Below are 16,721 nucleotides of genomic sequence, written 5' to 3'. Positions count from 1 at the left end.
TTGGCATTCCTTTCTTTTTATACAGCTCCTGATGCTACTGTACAAGCAGAAATGATAGAGCAGCACAGCTAGAAATACGTATTTCGCCTACATATAGGAATTGAACTTTTTTAGCACATAATCCACACCTTTTGAAGCATCCTTTTGGGAATGGGCTGAGGCTGTGGACTTGCAGACATTTCTCTGGGACACGGATTGCTCTGGGGCTGGCCAGTGTGGGCAGGCTTAAAGCTTTAAAGGCATTTCCTACAGACCCAGCAAAGAGTGCTGAGTCTGGAGCAGAGATCAGGGTTTGGGGTGTGCAGCTTCCCTGGCAGATCTCCTTCCCTTTGGCATCACCAGCTAAAGGATGCTGGAGGCCATCGGCAGCTAATCCCTGTCCTGCTGTGGCACAGCTCTGGGAATTTTCTTCCCCAGAGCCCACTCTATTGTTAGTGTCAATCCCAAGTTAGTGTCAATCCCAAGCAATTTAACTTTTCCAAGCTTTCCTAGGCTTTAGCCCCGTGTTTTCCTGTCGCGGCCCCTTGCACACCTTGTTGTTTGTCATTTTTTTGCCCTTGTTCCAGCTGGATTAGGGTGTAGCTTGTACCACAGGATGCTTTTCCATGTGGATTTATGCAGCCATATCCTGCCACCCATGGATAAGCCCACCCTTTTAAGCCCCTGTAAAGGGAGAAGTGGCTTTTCCCCCACAATAAGGAATTTTTTTTTATATTTCCCACAATAAATTTATTGCTGGATGGCCAACAATTCCTGGTTTCCACCAGGAATTTCCAGAGCAGATCTGGTGAAGGACATGAAGCTGAGGGGACAAGCAGGTGCTCAGCTCCCTTGCCCTTGTGATACATCCAAGGTCATGGCTGATTTCTTTTTTCCATGGGTTTTCTGGCTGTATGGCCCTCTGGCTTAAGTGAGCCCAACATCTTCAATCTGCTCAGGATCTCAGCTTTGGAGGAGTGGGGAGATCAAGAGGATTCCCAAAAAACAGTGAGAAGAGTTTGATTCAGGAAACTGAGCAAGAAAAGGAACCGAATCCTGGCTCTAGGTGTGGATGGGATGGCAGGATGATGTTGATGACCTGAGAAGCAGCAGAACATCTTTGAGGGATGTACGTGGTCAGGAGTGTTGCTGATGGGCTGGAGGAAACTCTTCCATCAGCAAGGACCCTGGAATTCCTGTGGACTTCTGCTGGAAGTTGTCCACGAGCTTCGGGAGGGGATTGTGGCTTTTCATCCCGGTATAGCGCGCGTGGGAGGCGCGGGGCCGCGCCTGGCCGCCGCTTCCTGGCCGGAGGAAGCGCTCCGGGATGCTGCGGATGAGGGCTGTGTACACAGAGAGATTAGGCCGTGTACAAACGGAGACCGAGATTATAAATAACAGGGGGAAAAGTGCAGGAGAGGAGAGGAAGAAAAAAAACCCCAAAACCCGAAGCCAGCTCTTGAAAAAGCCAGTCCACCCAAAGTGTTTCCTAAATCCATATTTAGCCACGTAAGCGAGCCCATCCTTTTCCCAGATGCCAAAGCCGTGGCACCTTCCATGGCTGCCATTCGCCGAGGGCATCCACGCGTGAGAATCTGGCCTTTCATGTTTTGCAAGGGTGTCTCGTACCAGGGTGGGAAGGTGCTGTGGCCCATAACGTAATTTCAAAGCTGATCTAAGCCACCAAATTCCTGACTGGTAAAGCAGCGTTGGGCAGAAATCTCTGCCGGCGGACACGTCTCGCTGCAGTGGAGGCATCCCAGATTTTTCCCCGCCAGCTTTAGCAGTGTGTGGTTGAGCTTGCTTCCTTCCTGCTTTGCTGGTTTGTGGGGATGGGTGAAGGATTATCGCCCACAGACACCATATTTGTGTGCCTGGCTTTGCCCTGGGGTGATTTGCCGTAGTGCTGCAAACTGTAGAGCCAGCGTTTTCCATCCCCGTGGCCCTGGCTTGCTTCAGATGGGTGGCAGCAGATAAGCAGAACATAAAAGCCCTTAGAAAGAGTAATTAATAGGGAATGGAGGGAGAAACAGCCCCTCAAAATGATGTCCCAGTGAAAAAAGCGTGGCTTGGTCTTCCAGGATTTTCCTTGCAGTTCCTGAGCTGTAGGGTTAATTCTGGGGAGGGGAAGGGTGTGAGATGTCCCTTTGGTCACATAGATCCCACTGGCCTCAGCTGGTGTGGGTGTTATATGGATATGAGGGCTCTTCTCCCAGGTGATAATCCCAAGTTTTGGCAGTGAGATGCAAACCAGGCCCTGCTTGGGCTGAAAATCCAATTAATTAATTAGTGCCGAGTGTGTCTTCATATCCTCATTCCACCAGGAGCTACATTTGAGCTCAGGTCACCTGGCAAAGCCTGGTCTGTAGCCACCCCAAAAACCTCTCGTTTTGGCACAAAGAGCAGGGAAAAGGAGTCAAGGAAGGCAAAGTGTTGTGTTTGATGGGCTGCAAAGCCTGTGCTGCAGAGAGGCATGAAAATAGTGATGGAGCACCTCTGGCCCATGCCTGATGCCCTCTGGATGGAAGGGGAGCGCTGTTATCCATGGTGTCTGTGTTCACACTGCCTGGCTTTCTAGGACTTTTTGTCCAAATTACGTGTGAATCTTATAGGAAAAAATACATACTGTGCACGCAGCTGGATTTCCCCCTGCTGTTAGCTTCCCTGGTCTAGTGCAGCAGCTTTATTAATTTTCCCACATCTCAGCTGGGTAAAGTGTCAGAATTTCCTGTATTCCTGTGGGAGTTGGAGCTTTTTACCCAGCAGTGGAGGAAGAGTTTTTACTCAGGGTCCTGGGGGGTCCCCCTTAGTGAGGCAGAAGTTCATCTTTCCCTTAGCCTGGGGAGGCACAGGAGAGCTGGAGGAGACACTTCACCCTCTGTGAGCTGGCAGGAGTGAGTTTGGTGTATGTTTTTCCTCTTTCCAGTGGAATTGTCTTTAAAGGGCCATTTTCTAGTTGGGGAGTACCTTCACTGAGAGCTGCAGACAGCATCTCATGTTAGGAAAAGTAATGGTAATAGTCCCGCTAATTGATTTAATTTGATTTGGTATTATTAAACCAAATTAAAATCAAGGGTAGGAAGCATATGGCTAATTGATCACTGGGGATGGGATTGAGCTCTTGGAAAAAGCCCAAGAAAAGCTGAGTGGAACTTTTTGTGTGGCATCTGACCTTTTCTGCTGCCTCTCTATTGTTGCAACCCTCCCAAAATGCTAAAATACAACCTGAGCTGCTCCTCTTTGTGAGCTGGCAGGCTGGCGTGTGCCTCTTGCAATGGTGTTTTTTGGGTTGTTTTGATTTTTAAATTTATTTTTGTGAATGCCAGGGTGACCACTGCAGCTTCTGTTTCATTTCTTGGGCTGCTCTGATCAGGTGGACACAAAAATCCCTGCGTTATCCCCTTTGCCGTCGGTCATCCCCGGAGTCGGCGGCGTGTTGCATCCCGCCTTCGGGAGAAAGTCTGGGCTGCTTTATTCCTTGAGCCAGATATAATTAGTCACGAGCTGTAGAGCAGCTCAGACCCAAGTGGGCTGTGGTTTGGGACCGGGCTCTTTCACGTTTTAATCCAGCCTTGCCCCGGCACGGCGGCACGGCTTTCCTCCGGCCGCCTGACTCAGCAAGTCCCGGCTTTGGCCCTAAACCCATAAACCGGCTTTGGGGTGCCTGGTCCCGAATGAAACGCCCCGTGGCAGGGCTGGGAGGGGGTACTGGTGTCCCAGAAGAGCTCCTCCTGGGGCAGGGGCTGCTTCTGCTCCTTCTCTTATTGTATAATAAAGAGCAATGTTTTGGAACTGGAAATTAGGAGAGTTTCTTCGTGGAAGGGGTTGTCAGGCCCTGGCACAGGCTTGTGTTCCCCATCACTGGAGGGATTGAAAAAATGTATAAATGTGGCACTTGGGGATGTGGTTTAGTGGTGGCCTTGGCAGTGCTGGATCAATGGTTGGACTCAATGATCTTGGAGAGCTTTTCCAACCTAAAGGATTCCGTGATTCTGTGCCTTGCCCCATCATCACGGCCTTGCCCAGCCATCACTGAACCTGGTTTAACTCCCTGGTTTGTGCCCTGCCCCCTCACCACCACCCTGCCTGGTGCGCCTGGTTAAACCTGGCTGTGTTCTTCATCTCCTTGGCTGAGGGTGGGGGCACAATCCCTGGCTGCCGTGGTTTGACCTGGATATCTCCTGTGGGAAGACCCTGAGATACGTGTGTCAGGCAAGGACTTGGATTCCTCAGGAAGGAGGTAAAACAAAACCAGCCAAAACCCCACTTTACAGCAGTTAATGGAACCCAAGTGGAGCAGGAAATTTGGTGGAATCCAACAGAGCCAGGTTGGCCATTGCCTGATGAATCCAAAGGGACGTGAACACGAAGGGGACCCAAAGAGCCAGGCAAGCTTGGAAGAGCCCCAGCCTCTGCCCAGAATACATCTCTGTATATATTTTACTTTTATTTTATTTTATTTGATGAGGGCCATTCCAACACCCCAACACCCTTACGAGGACTCCAGTAGGTCCCCCCAGCTGAAGGCTTTGCTCCAAGAACAGATCCCAATGTTCTGCTGGTGCTTTCCAGGCAGCTCTTCAGCAGCGGGCAGCGCCGCAGGGAGGAACGCGCGCGTGCACCATGGAGGGAGCTGGGAAAAATGCCAGGCTGGGGGGGCTGCCCGTGGGAGAGAAGCCAAATCCTGGTGATCCTTTTCCTTGCCCGAGGTCTGAGCCGGCCGGCGCTGCGGGGTGTGAGCGCTCAGGCTGATGTAAGGGGGATTTGATGGGAGCTTGGTGTTAATTAGGAGCAGGTCGGTAGCCAGGACAACATTTCCAGTGATGTTTGCCCTGTCATTCATCTTCCCTGTGTTTGGGAGGTGGAGTTGTAATGCTTTCCAGCTTCTTCTCCAGCGGGATTCCCCTGTGTTAATTCCCAAGTACTTCGTGGGGCAGAGAGAATGGTTTCTCTTTCCTTCTTGTTGCAGCTCGTTGTGTCAGTGAAATGGCAGATATCCTAAAGGCACTGCAGGAATGGAATGGGGAGGGTTCAGGGAGACTCAGGAGTGCCTTGGGAGCCCCTTCAGCCTTGTATCCCTGAGTTCAGGGTCCAGCACAAGTCATGGATGAGACAGAATAGAGTTTTGTAGCCATATAAAGACATAAATTGAGTTGCAGCCAGGTTGGGTGTTTTTTTTTTTTGTTTCTTGTTTTTTCTATGCTTATTTTTTTCCCCACTACAGGAGATATTAAGGGTTGTCATAGATGAACATGGTATTAGAACCATCCTGGTGTCATGGAGTAGGATCAAAACAATATTATTTGGGATGCCTTTCCTCTTTGTGCATGCTCTGCATCAATCTTTCACGAGCATACTGAGTTTGTGTCCCCCTGCACTTACACAAAACCACACTGTTTGTTTCTCCCCTTTTCCTTGTTTCTTTGTGGAGTCCAGGCTGGCCTGATTCGGACAGACAGCAACGAGTTTTTCATCGAGCCCCTGGAGCGGGGCCAGCAGGACGCAGAGGAGCACGGGAGGGCACACGTGGTCTATCGGCGCTCGGCCATCCGGCAGGATGGCGCCGAGCCGCGCCACGACCTCCATCCCGAAGGTAGGCCCTGCTGGAATCCTGTCTTTCCCAGCAACCAGTAATAAATATTTCACCTGGGGAGAGGATTTCTCCTTCCATGAGCCCTTGGATGTCTCACCCTGTGGCTTTAGGCTCAGTTTAACTGCTCAAGTCAAGAAGAAGGAAAGCAAATGCTGGGCTGGAGGTGCTGCAGCCCAGCTTTGATCACCCGTGTTGTGAGAGTGTTGAGGTACTGAAAGGTGTTGTCCAGAGAAGCTGTGGCTGCCCCTGGATCCCTGGAAGTGCCAGGCTGGATGGGGCTTGGAGCAGCCTGGGATAGGGGAAGGTGTCCCCTTGGCAGGGGCTGGAACAGGATGAGCTCTAAGGTCCCTTCCAACCCAAACCATTCTGTGATGATTCTACAAAATGTGGCCTCGATTTGACTTTTTAACAGATCATAGAATCATTTAGTATGGAAAAAAACCTTTAAGGTTCTCGAGTCCAATCATTAACATGTCTTTTAGTGCTGGTGTTCACAATTCAGAGCCATTTCCCTGCCACCAGGCGAGCTGGACCAGCAACCAGCCGGAGCTCAGTATCCCGTTAGAGTTAACTCTCTTATCTGTTTTCCCTACTGAATCTCTACTCCTGTGGAGCATCACCGTGGTGTCAGATCACCTGAAAGGCTCTTTCTCTTCCTGCCCAGCGCCCGGCCTGCAGGTGGGTGAGCTCCCGAATTCCCTGGAGCTGATGGCGGCACGGCTGGGGGACGCGGAGCGCAAGCGGCGCCACGCCAGGAAGGATGACTACAACATCGAGGTGCTGCTGGCCGTGGATGACTCCGTGGTGCGCTTCCACGGCAAGGAGCACGTCCAGAACTATGTCCTCACCCTCATGAACATAGTAAGGCTGGGCTCTGGGGGGTGTGGATCCCACCCTTGCCTGCGTTTAGTGCTCTTCTGATGCTGCAGATCTGTTATCCTGGGAAAAGAAATGGGTTTGGGAGGGGGAGCAGTGCTGCAGGAAGGGCTGTGCCTTCACACCGCCCGCTCTGGTGTTTGATAGCTGTGGGAACTGGAGGGTTGGAGAGCAGAGCTGTTTCATGTTCATCTCCATCACCTTCCCCTTGCCAATGGCAGGGCCTGGCATGTTGGTGCTGTCATTGTCACCTGAGTCCAAAAGTTTCTCCTGGGTGAGAACGTTTCCTCTTCATCACTGAATTCTCAGCAAATGCTAGAAAAGAGAATGGTCATGGCTTACTTAGTTAGAAATTACAATATCTGTAATTTGTTTTGCAGCACTGATGTTCATGATTTATTCTGAATACTATTTGTTGGTAGAGGAAATATTTTTATAGGTTTTCAGGAGCTTTTTGGAAACCTGTGCAACTGGATAACCATTCAGGATATGTTTGAAAAGGAGTTTAGAGCAGTTTTACAGTTCCTGCACCTTTCCTCACTCCAAGGCGTGGGGCAGCCTGTGCTGGTTCCTTACACCCCTTTTCATTCCTTTCTAAGATAAAAACATGCATATTCCCCAAGTCCTGAGAGATGTGGAAGGATCCATATTTATTCATCCAGGCATCTTGAGGGAGGTTTGCTCCTCCAGCACCTGAATGTCTGCACATAAGGTCTATGCTCAAGGATCTCTTTCTCTCTCCCAGTTTTGTTTTGTTTTCCATGCTCTATTCTCACCTCTATTTATTTACTTTTCTTTAAGTGTTCTTTGACGTAGTGGTCGAAAATGTTCAAAAGGCTCAACCAGCCCCAGAATGGCCAAGTTATAAAGATGCTTTTGGGTGCTTGCTTGTTGGTTTGGACATTATTTCTGCCACATAGCTGGCAACGAAGGGGAAATTATCGACATGGATCAGGGGGAGGATTTGTGAGATTAGAGCGTGATGAGGTGAAGGATGAGTGAAGTGGCTGGTCCTGAATAGGGAAAATGTTGAAGAAGCTAACACCTTCATCATGTTCTGTTCTCTGGCACGTTATCCCGATGCTCTCAGCATCACTAAAATTCACTTTCCGAACATTCCTCCCCTCGGCTATGAAATCCTCCTGCCAGGGGGAAGCCACAGGGCTCCCGGCTCAGCCCTTCCCACGTTAAGGGGGTCGGAGATGATGTCATTTTTCCTTTCCGATCCCGGGGGGAGAGGGGGTGTCGGGATGGCCAGTTTGAGCGCCCGGGGATTGTCAGCTCTAATCAAAAGGTCGGTTCTCAGGCGCATTTCATGGTTCCTACCCCGCGGGCAGGACTTTTCAAGGAGTGAATGCAGGGGATGCTGTGCCGGGAGAAGGGAGGACCCGCTGCCTATTGAATGAAAGGCGGCGCTGGAGACTTTAATGAGGGGGGGAAAGCCCCAGGATAATACAGGCAACAAATACTTCCCCCCAAGTATTATTTCCTTCTATATGTTCTCCCCCCCCACCCCCTTCCCCTTCTTTCTTCCTGGCTTTTAGTGCGTTTTCTTTCCAGCTTTGCCGTGACCTCCGTCCGCCTCCTCTTCCCTTGGCGCCGCCTCGTTTCCTTACCGGCTCGGATTGCCTTAAAACACCCGATTCAGCAGAAAAAAGAGAGTCCTGCTTTCTGGCCTGGGTGGCAGAGGGAAGGAGGGAGGGAGAGAGGAGGATGCCGGGGGGCTGGCGGGGAGGAGCCTGCTGGGACCACACAGCTGAACATTAATCCCATTAGTTGGAGGCAAAGGGAAGAAGGATAAGAGGCTTGGCCAGCCCTCTAACGAGGAAAGGACTTAACGAGCTGGGCTGGAGTACATCAGGGAGCCAGCTGGGAAAGCTTTCCTGTCTAGGAGCTCTCCTATCAAGATATATCCCAAGGAAAGGGGGCAGCAAGGTTGGAAGCAGTGATAAACTCTCCCGGCTTTCCCTGAGGTCTCCACGGAGTGCCGGGGGAGCAGTGGGACACGCATCCCTTCCCAGCGCTGCTGTAGGTAGGGTCCCGGGGCTCTTCCCAAGACACAAAACCCTTTATTAGGAACTCTGTGTCGGCTGAAGCTTGGTGATAAATGATTTGTCACGGAGGAGGTTGTTTTTTTGAAAAGAAACAAACCCCACAGCCCTTCTTTCCCTGCCAGAAATGTGGATGCTTTTCAGTGAAGGGCGCTGTGTCCATCCCGGGGAGCTGACATGAGGATGACTGCTCCTTTTGTGCACCTTAGAGCTTCCCTGCAGGCAGGCTGCCTTCCCTGCTAGCTCCCAGCCTGCATTCCCAGCCTGCCCTTTCCTTTTTGGCTCAGATGCTGCCCAGGAATTTGGGGTCAGGTTGGAGTGAGTGGGAAAGGCACAACTCCCCTTCTGCTGAGCGTATCTCTGCTCCAAGCTGGGTGTTGCTGTGTCCACCTAACCAAAACTGCTCTCTTGGACTCTTGGGATGAATGTTTGGTGATGTGGTGGCTCTGGAAAGCCATTCTCCTCTCTTGCTTGCTGCCTGTGGCAGGGGTTGTGGTGTTACAGAAGGAAAATTGGGATCCCCCAGCCATGGTGGCTGCCGAGATCAAGGGCTGGGAACCAGGGGGGGATCCAGCACCATGGAAAAGGAAGAGGAGAGGAAATATTCAGTGCTTGGCTCTGCTTTCCAGTCTCTTGCCTTCAGGGAGGTGGGCTTGTTGGTTTTCTCCACCAGACTTCCCACTGCTCATCCCTGATCCTTTCAGGTCTGGGGGTGGCTCTGCTTGGAGGGGAGAAGCCAAGCTGTGGCTGTGTCAAACCTGGCCCTGGCCTCAACTGGGTTCCTGGGCTTTTGTCTGCTATTGCCCATGATTTGGTTAAGGATGCAAAGGTTCTTGGTGTTTTCCCATTGTTTTGGGTTACTAGGGAAACCCCATGAGTCAGAGCCCTCTCCAGGCTGGGACTTGCCTGGCTCCAGCTGAAATTATTGTTCCCAAGGGCAGAACAACAAAGAGTGCTACTGAGACCCCACAGAAGAGAAGGTTTGGGAATAAAAATTGAACCTTCAGCTTTAATTTTAACCTGTGTATGTTCTTTTCTTAGGTGAGGGGTTTATGAGCCACTTCCTTGCTAACTGATAATAGCAAAAATACCTTTGATGTCTCTCATGTGTCCATGCACTTTTTCCTACCCTTTGTATAGGCTTACATGTTTGTTGCTATTTTTTGGGACAATGTACTTTGTTCTGTAGAGAGCTCTGATCAAATCTAGTCTTGCCCTGCAGAACAATTCTCCCCTTCCTCTATTCCTCCCCACAGATAGCCCTCACAGAGGTGACATTATACATTATGCAAGCCCGAAAATGTGGCAAGGGGGACATTCCCCTCCCTTCCTAACCCCCCAGCCCCAGCAAAGAGGCTCAGGGTGAATCCACCAGCATGAAAACCGAGCGAGGGAATAAAAGAAAGGAGTTTAAAGATGACTTGGCTGTTCCGAGTAAGCGATCCCGGCGTTTTGAAATGTCAGCTATTCTGCTGCTTTGGCAAATTCTTCTCGTGTCTCTCCCTTTGTTTTCCTTCCCTGAAGAACAGCGAGGTCTAGACCTCGTTGCCAGTGCGGTTTTGCTGTCGGGATCTCGCGTCTGGGGCTGCAGACTCGGGGCTGGCCAGAGGTTTGCAGGGATTTAGGGAGGCCAGCCCTGCTCTCAGGTTGTAATGTTCCTTTCACTGCAAAGCAATGCCTCTGCCTCCTTGGTGTTGCAGGGTTTGGGGGGTGTCCTGTGGGGTGGTTGTTCCTGCTGGTTTGCCCTTAGCTCGCAGCGAGTCTCAAGGGCTGGGCTGTTTATAGGTGGCAAAATTCCATTTTAAATGAAAGAGGAGAGCATTTCTTGCCAGGTGATGGTGTGAAACAGGCTGAGCATGGATGAGAGTGGTAAGAAGATCTTTATCCCATGGCTTCAGGGATGTGGGTTATAAAAACTGGTATTTTTTTACTGGAGCCCTTTGCTGAACAGCTGTTTTTGGGGGAAGGGGTTTCTCTGAAGACACTGACTTGCTTAATGGCATCTGCAGAGGGCAGAGGGAGTTGTGCCAAGCCTGCAAACTGCTCTCCAGGTGAATTTCCATTTCCAAGGTGATGCTTAGCCCCTCCAGCTCCATTCCCACTTCTTCCACAGGCACTGGAGCACTTGGGGGGAGCTGGCCCTGCTGATGTTCCCCCCCTGCCCCAAAATTTGGGGCCTGCAGGGTCTCAGCCCTCGCAGCAGCCAGCACCAAGCCCTTTTGATATGATTCTTTCTCCCCCCAAATCAATGATTTATATCTGGCTGTGAAGGGAGGTCTGTAGCCCTGGGCAGTCTGGTTCCACATCTGCTTTCTGAATTAACCCCAAAGGTCACTGCTGAGCTGGTATCTGTTAGGTGCAGATCCCCACCTAAACCCTGGACGAAACAGAGGCTGGGCTTTAGGTTCTCTTCATTTCAGAGGCTGAAATGGAGTCCCAGGGAGGGCTGAAATGGGGTACCACACTGAGGGAGTGCCAGGTCCCTGTGAGCTGGAGGAGAGTGGGGTTTAGCACTGCTTTATAAGGAAGATTTATGGAATGAAATCCCATCTTGGAATAATACAGCAGGATCTAGTGAGCATCCTGCCAAAATATCCTGTGCAGCTGGGAAGGGAGAGGTCTGTGCTGCTCCATGTGATGCTCCCACTCACAGCAAGGTCAGGTCGTGGCTGGTAGAGAGGTCCCTAAGGCAGGAACGTGGCTCATCCTGATGGATTGAGGGTTCCTCAGGGGCAGGCAGCAAGCAGCAGAGTGCTGGTGAATGACCATAGAATCCTAAAATCATGGAAGGGAGGTGAAAGCTCATTCCATTCCTACCCCCTGCCATGGGCAGGGACACCATCCCAGGCTGGTCCAAGCCCAATCAAACCTGATCTTGAACACTTCCAGGGATGGGGCAGCCACAGCTTCTCTGGGCAGCCTCTGCCAGGGCCTCACTTCCCTCAGTTCCTTCCCAACATCCCATCTAACCCTGTCCTCTCTCATTTTGGAGCTCCAGCTCCTGACAGCTGCTGGGGGTGAAGGAAAATGCGTGAAGGTTTGGGAAAGTGAAGGAAATGGTTGTGTTTCCTGTCCTGTTCCCCAAACCACCCCCCAGCTCCTGCTCTGCACCTATTCAAGCATGGCTTTAATTTCTCCCTCTCTCCCTGCTTTCCCACCCTGCCATATTACCAATATTTTTGTAAGGGATCAAACTTAGGATGTGGAATTTTTCTGGGATGTCAAAGCCTCCTACATGCTAAAACCCAGCCTGACATCCCTGGGGAGTTGCAGCTCCTTGCTGGGCTGGATTCTCAATACCTCAGTGGGTCTGGAGGCCTGAGTCATGTTTGCAGCTGCAACACTGCATGACCTTCCACCCTTCTGTACACATCCCCCAAAAAATAGGGTTGAGATCAGAAAAAATCCATCATATTGTCATTATTCTTACAAAAGGGGAGGGTGAAGGAGCATTCCACCCACAGAAAGTAGGGATGAGGGTGGGTTGACCAGAGTTATCTTTCCACACTGATGGATAAAATACCCTGCGGGTCTTGCAGCTTCTGCATCCAAAGAGATGCATTAATGGGGATGAACTGGCAGTTTATTGATTAATTTTAATTTTTTATAATCAATTTTGCTGCATTCAAGGCTCAGGATTTGCATTATCTCTCTGCATGGCTCGGAGGCACCCCATGGGAGTATTGGTTGTCATGGGGGAAAGGTTAACACTGGGTTTTTGGGTTTAAAAATGGCCTGAGTGGGTATTTCAAATGGAATCCCAGGCTGGAAAATGGGGGCTTTTAAAACACTGGGGAGGGGCTGACATGGACTTGGGCAGCAGTAAAAGGGTAGTTGTCACCTAACCCTTGATGTAAAATTGAAAAACCCCAAAGGAATGGAGGAAAAAATAGAAAAGATCCATAAATCTGACTTTATAACCTTCATCTAGTCTGGAAGGCTATGATAGAGCTGAGGGAAATTAGTCCTCCCTTGCAAAGCTGAAAAAGTATATTTTAATTCAAACATGAATTCTAGTCAATATTAAAAATTGTCTTAATTCATTCTCTTTGACTTCTGCAGTGAACCCCCATTTGTGGAACTGTTCATTTGAGAGGCTTTTTGGGAAAAAGAAAGCCCCATTCTCAACAATCAGGATGTTTTTCTTCCCTGGGCTATGTTTTCCCATGTGCTTTGCAGGAGGTGCAGGGTCTCACGTGGGTTTTTGGTTGCCCACTCCGTGCCTCTCTCCACGTCACTGGGCTCAGCTCTCAGGGACATTTCCCATCTGGGTGTCCTACTCTCTTGGTAGCATTTGGGAGCAGAATTTGTTTATTCATCCTGGAAACGCAGAAGGAAGAGGTTGTAGCTGGTTATTTCCTTTGCAAGGTCATTTTTAATAGCTGAGGATGGTACAGATCTCATTGACTCATGAGCCCTCCCTGTTCTCTTCATTGTGTTGCCTTCTCCTGGGATTGTTTCCTCAGCTGAGTCAAACCTGACCTATGGCTCCTGCCTTCTGGAGCCATAGGTCAGGTTTGACTCAGCTGAGGAAAGCCCTGGCTTTGGGGAGAGGCAAAGGATTGTATCAAAAAGCCATTTTTCCTTTGGATGCTGGAGTCTGGAGCATTTCCATCCCTCTGGCGGATTCAGATTCCAGAGGAGCAATGGCTCATTGAGAAATGAGGTGGAGGAAACACAGCCCTTGATGGAAATGGTTGATGTCATTGACCATCTGAGCCATTCCTGGGGAAATTCTGGCTTATTCCAGCTTGGATTTTTGGCTCTGTGCTTGTTTCACATGGGAAAATGGGAAAAAAAACCTTCCTCACAGTGGGAGGAGGGGGATGACATCTTTGCACCTGGTCTTGGGAAGCCTGGAAGGGTGTGGAACGTGGAGAACAGGAGGGGCTTGAGAGCTGGGGTGGCCTTAACTTCTTCCCTGTTGGATTTCCCTCCCTTCCTCAGGTGGATGAAATTTATCACGACGAGTCCCTGGGCGTGCACATCAACATCGTGCTGGTCAGGATGATCATGGTGGGATACCGCCAGGTAAATCCAGCAGGAGATGCTCTAGTGTTTATTTAGCACTTGGGTAAGCCCGGCCTTGGGAAAGCGTGGCAGCTGTCGGAGCCCAAATGACAGCTGTGCTGAGCAGGGGTGAATCTGAACCTTCCTTAGCCTGGTTTTTGGGGCTGAGGGCCTGGATACCCCCCTGGCCTACGGGGCCCTCAGGGAGGTGGGTGGCTGTGATCTTCTGTTATGTGCTTGCTCTGGGATGTGGGAAAACCACAGAGGCTTCCTCAGAGCTCTGCAGATGATGGGGTAGAGGTGGCCTCCCACATCAGCTGCACATTAGTGAGGAGAAGCTGGGGCTGGGATCTCCCTGAATGTCTCCCTGGCTGTCCTGTAGCTCTCGTGTGGCTTGGGCATGGCCAGGAAAAGCATGGGAAGGTTTCCTGAGAAGGTGTGGTTTCTCAGGCTGCACTTATTTTTTAAGGCTTGTTCGAGCACAGTAGCCAGATTTTTCTTTAAAATGATGATTTTCTGTGCTTTTTTTGGGGCAAGCCCCTTGTCCCACAGGAATTGTTCTAGCAAGGGTGTTAATGACTCAACACAGTGATGTCTCCATGTGTGATCTGCAAATAAGGCTGGTTAGGTCTTGGAAAAAAACTTCCTTATTCTAGAAATATGCTTGGCTGGCAGAAACCCAACACATCCTGGAGATCCAGGGATGGTTCTGAGGAGCAGGGATAAGGATGGAGGCTGGCTCATTTTTGGAGGCTTCTGTGGGACCAGGAACATCATCTCTAGCTGAGAAAGCCAACAATCCAATTAGCTTTGTCCCAGTCACATTTGTGCTCTGGGCTGGAGGTTGATCTGAGGAGGGGAAGGGATTTGGAGCTGTGGTGATACAGCAGGGTGGGAGCTGCCAGGCTCTGTTAGGGATGATTTATCCTCCCCAAAGCCAGCTCTGGAGGCAGCTGCTTTGTCCAGCTATGTCACTTCTCAGGTTCAGGGGGCGATGTAGAAAATAAGGAGCAGATACTTGAATCCAGGAGAGATCTCAGCTCACTGTTTGGATCTGATGCTTCCTGCAGCTTTGTCTTAGTTTGGAAAGACAGGTGTCTGCTAAGGAAAGCAGGAGCCTCCCCTGAAATGGAAAAATGTAACCCCCCCCCTGCTCCAAATTGTTATAAATTTGAAATCAAGGGGCTCTGAGGCAAAGATATGGGAACAGAAATAACAGTTCTTTATTAGGGAAGAAAATAAAAAATAAAATAAACACTGCAGTAGACCAAAACAACAGTGGCAGAGTCAGAACACAACCTGACACCCTGTTGTCAGGGTGTTGGTACAGTCCAATTGGAATTGTGGCTGCAATCCTCCTGGAGTGTCAGGGGTGGTTCTGCTGGAGCAGGGATCCTGTAGAAGGGTGTAGTCTGCCTCTGAAGATCCAGTGGAAGAGGCAGCTGTTCCTCTGGGAAAATCCAGTGGAGAAGCCGTGCTGCTGTTCCAGGATCTCCAGATTATATCCAGGCAGGAATGCTTGGCTCCTCCCTCTGGGCTCACATCTCCCAATGGGATGCTGTAGTTCTTATCAGCCATGCAGTGACATTCCATAGCCTGTTATCAGCAGATGTCCCCCTGGGGGGAGGAGTGGGTGTGGAAGAGATCAGGAAAGCTGCCCAATGAACAGGAGACAACTGCCATACAGATGGCAAACAGAATACAATCTGCTTGGCAACCAGGACAAGCTTCTTATCTCCCACTTGGGCTAACGCCTCCGTGGCTGGCAGGGGAAGGGCAGCCCCTGTTCCTGCCGTGCCCAGCAGCGGTGTTGCGCTCCCCCCGCAGTCCGTGAGCCTGATCGAGCGCGGCAATCCGTCGCGGAGCCTGGAGCAGGTGTGCCGCTGGGCGCACTCGCAGCAGCGCTCCGACCCGCGGCACGCCGAGCACCACGACCACGCCGTCTTCCTCACCAGGCAAGATTTTGGGCCCGCAGGTATGCAAGGTACTGTATTTGTCTCGATCAGGTATGTGCAGTTTGCCGGGGGGAAAAGCCAGCCAAGGGTGAGAGGATTTTCTTGCAAGCACAGTCTGTTTCTTGGCCAGCAAGGTCCAGAAAAAGGTTATAAAAATCTTTTTTTTTTTTTTCTTCACGTGATGAGGAAGAGAGAGACAGAGAATTAATCCAGAGCATTGACCTGAATGGATAAAATATCTTTATTTATTTATTCTCCTGCTCTTTTGATTTCATTTACCTGTCCTCCCCTTGGACCAAAATGCCTTAAAAATACAAAAATAAGATAAAAAAAGATTAAATACCACAGGAAGCCCCATGGAGTCAATCAATCACCTTATTCTGTCCTCTGGAGGACCTTTAAAACCTGTTTTTACATGGATTTATTTCTTGGACATTGGAGCATTCAGTAAACCCTGGACCAAAGAGGAAGTTCTACTGCAGGAATCTCTCACCCTCTTGGTGCAGAGATTGTGCTGGTGTGGTCTGAGAAGAGGCTTTGTTATAAAAATTTTCAGGAAAATCTTCTGATGTTTCATGGCTCCACTAGGAAAACAGGTGCTTTGGTGTTACCAGGAGAGGTGACTTTTCCCAGCTCCGAGGCTGCTGCTTCCAAATTCCCATCTCCTCTTTTCCACGCTGGTGGCCAGGTCTGGATTTCCATCAGGAGGCTCCATTTGATGCCGTGGATGGGGTGGGTATTGTCACCCTGTAGCACAGGTCCTCCTGGTGTGCACAGGAGGAAGGAAAGGTGGAAAAGGAAACCTCTCCTAACTTGGATGACCTCCCTGAAAAGGATCCCCCTCAGCAGGAGATGAACCTCAGGAGATGTCCAGCTGGAAACCCTCCTGAGTGTGCCAGTGGTCCTGTGGCCACCAAATAGCAGACCGTGGGTAGTGACCTGCCCTGGTCCCTTTGTCCAGAGTCACATGGGTGAAATACCAGCTTTTGTTTTGTTTTTCTAGACCTTTCCTGGCAAAGTGACTGTGTCCAAAGGCATTGGTGGGAGGACCTTTTTTGGCAGAAGGGGGAGACTCCCTAGGCTGCCCCTTGGTGGGAAGGAGTCGTGAGATCCATGGAGTAGCCCTGCTCTAGGGCTGCTCCTTCCAGCAGCTCCCTCCCCTTTTCCCTGCGGGTCTGGCTCTCTGCTTGTCACACATCTCCAGGACTTCCTGCAGAATCCCCGTGTCCTTGCCTGGCTGTGCTGCATGGCACAAGG

At 50.5% G+C, this 16,721-nt stretch overlaps 1 protein-coding gene across 3 annotated transcripts in view; it reads left to right on the top strand.

The window, feature by feature from the left end:
• ADAMTS14 (ADAM metallopeptidase with thrombospondin type 1 motif 14) overlaps positions 1–16,721 on the top strand; it is a 31,187-nt gene that overhangs the window by 2,254 nt on the left and 12,212 nt on the right. For 2 of the 3 annotated variants that reach the window (XM_064429817.1, XM_064429816.1), the window contains exons 3-6: positions 5,416–5,572; positions 6,237–6,433; positions 13,447–13,530; positions 15,337–15,493. In XM_064429817.1, the coding sequence (XP_064285887.1) occupies positions 5,416–5,572; positions 6,237–6,433; positions 13,447–13,530; positions 15,337–15,493 (595 nt within the window). The remainder of the gene's footprint in view (positions 1–5,415; positions 5,573–6,236; positions 6,434–13,446; positions 13,531–15,336; positions 15,494–16,721) is intronic. The other variant, XM_064429818.1, reaches the window with a different exon arrangement.

Source organism: Passer domesticus, chromosome 8, assembly GCF_036417665.1.
Source record: "Passer domesticus isolate bPasDom1 chromosome 8, bPasDom1.hap1, whole genome shotgun sequence".
Lineage (NCBI taxonomy): Eukaryota > Metazoa > Chordata > Aves > Passeriformes > Passeridae > Passer > Passer domesticus.
Note: the sequence above shows the minus strand (reverse complement) of the source record. Positions and strands in the feature narration are given on the sequence as shown.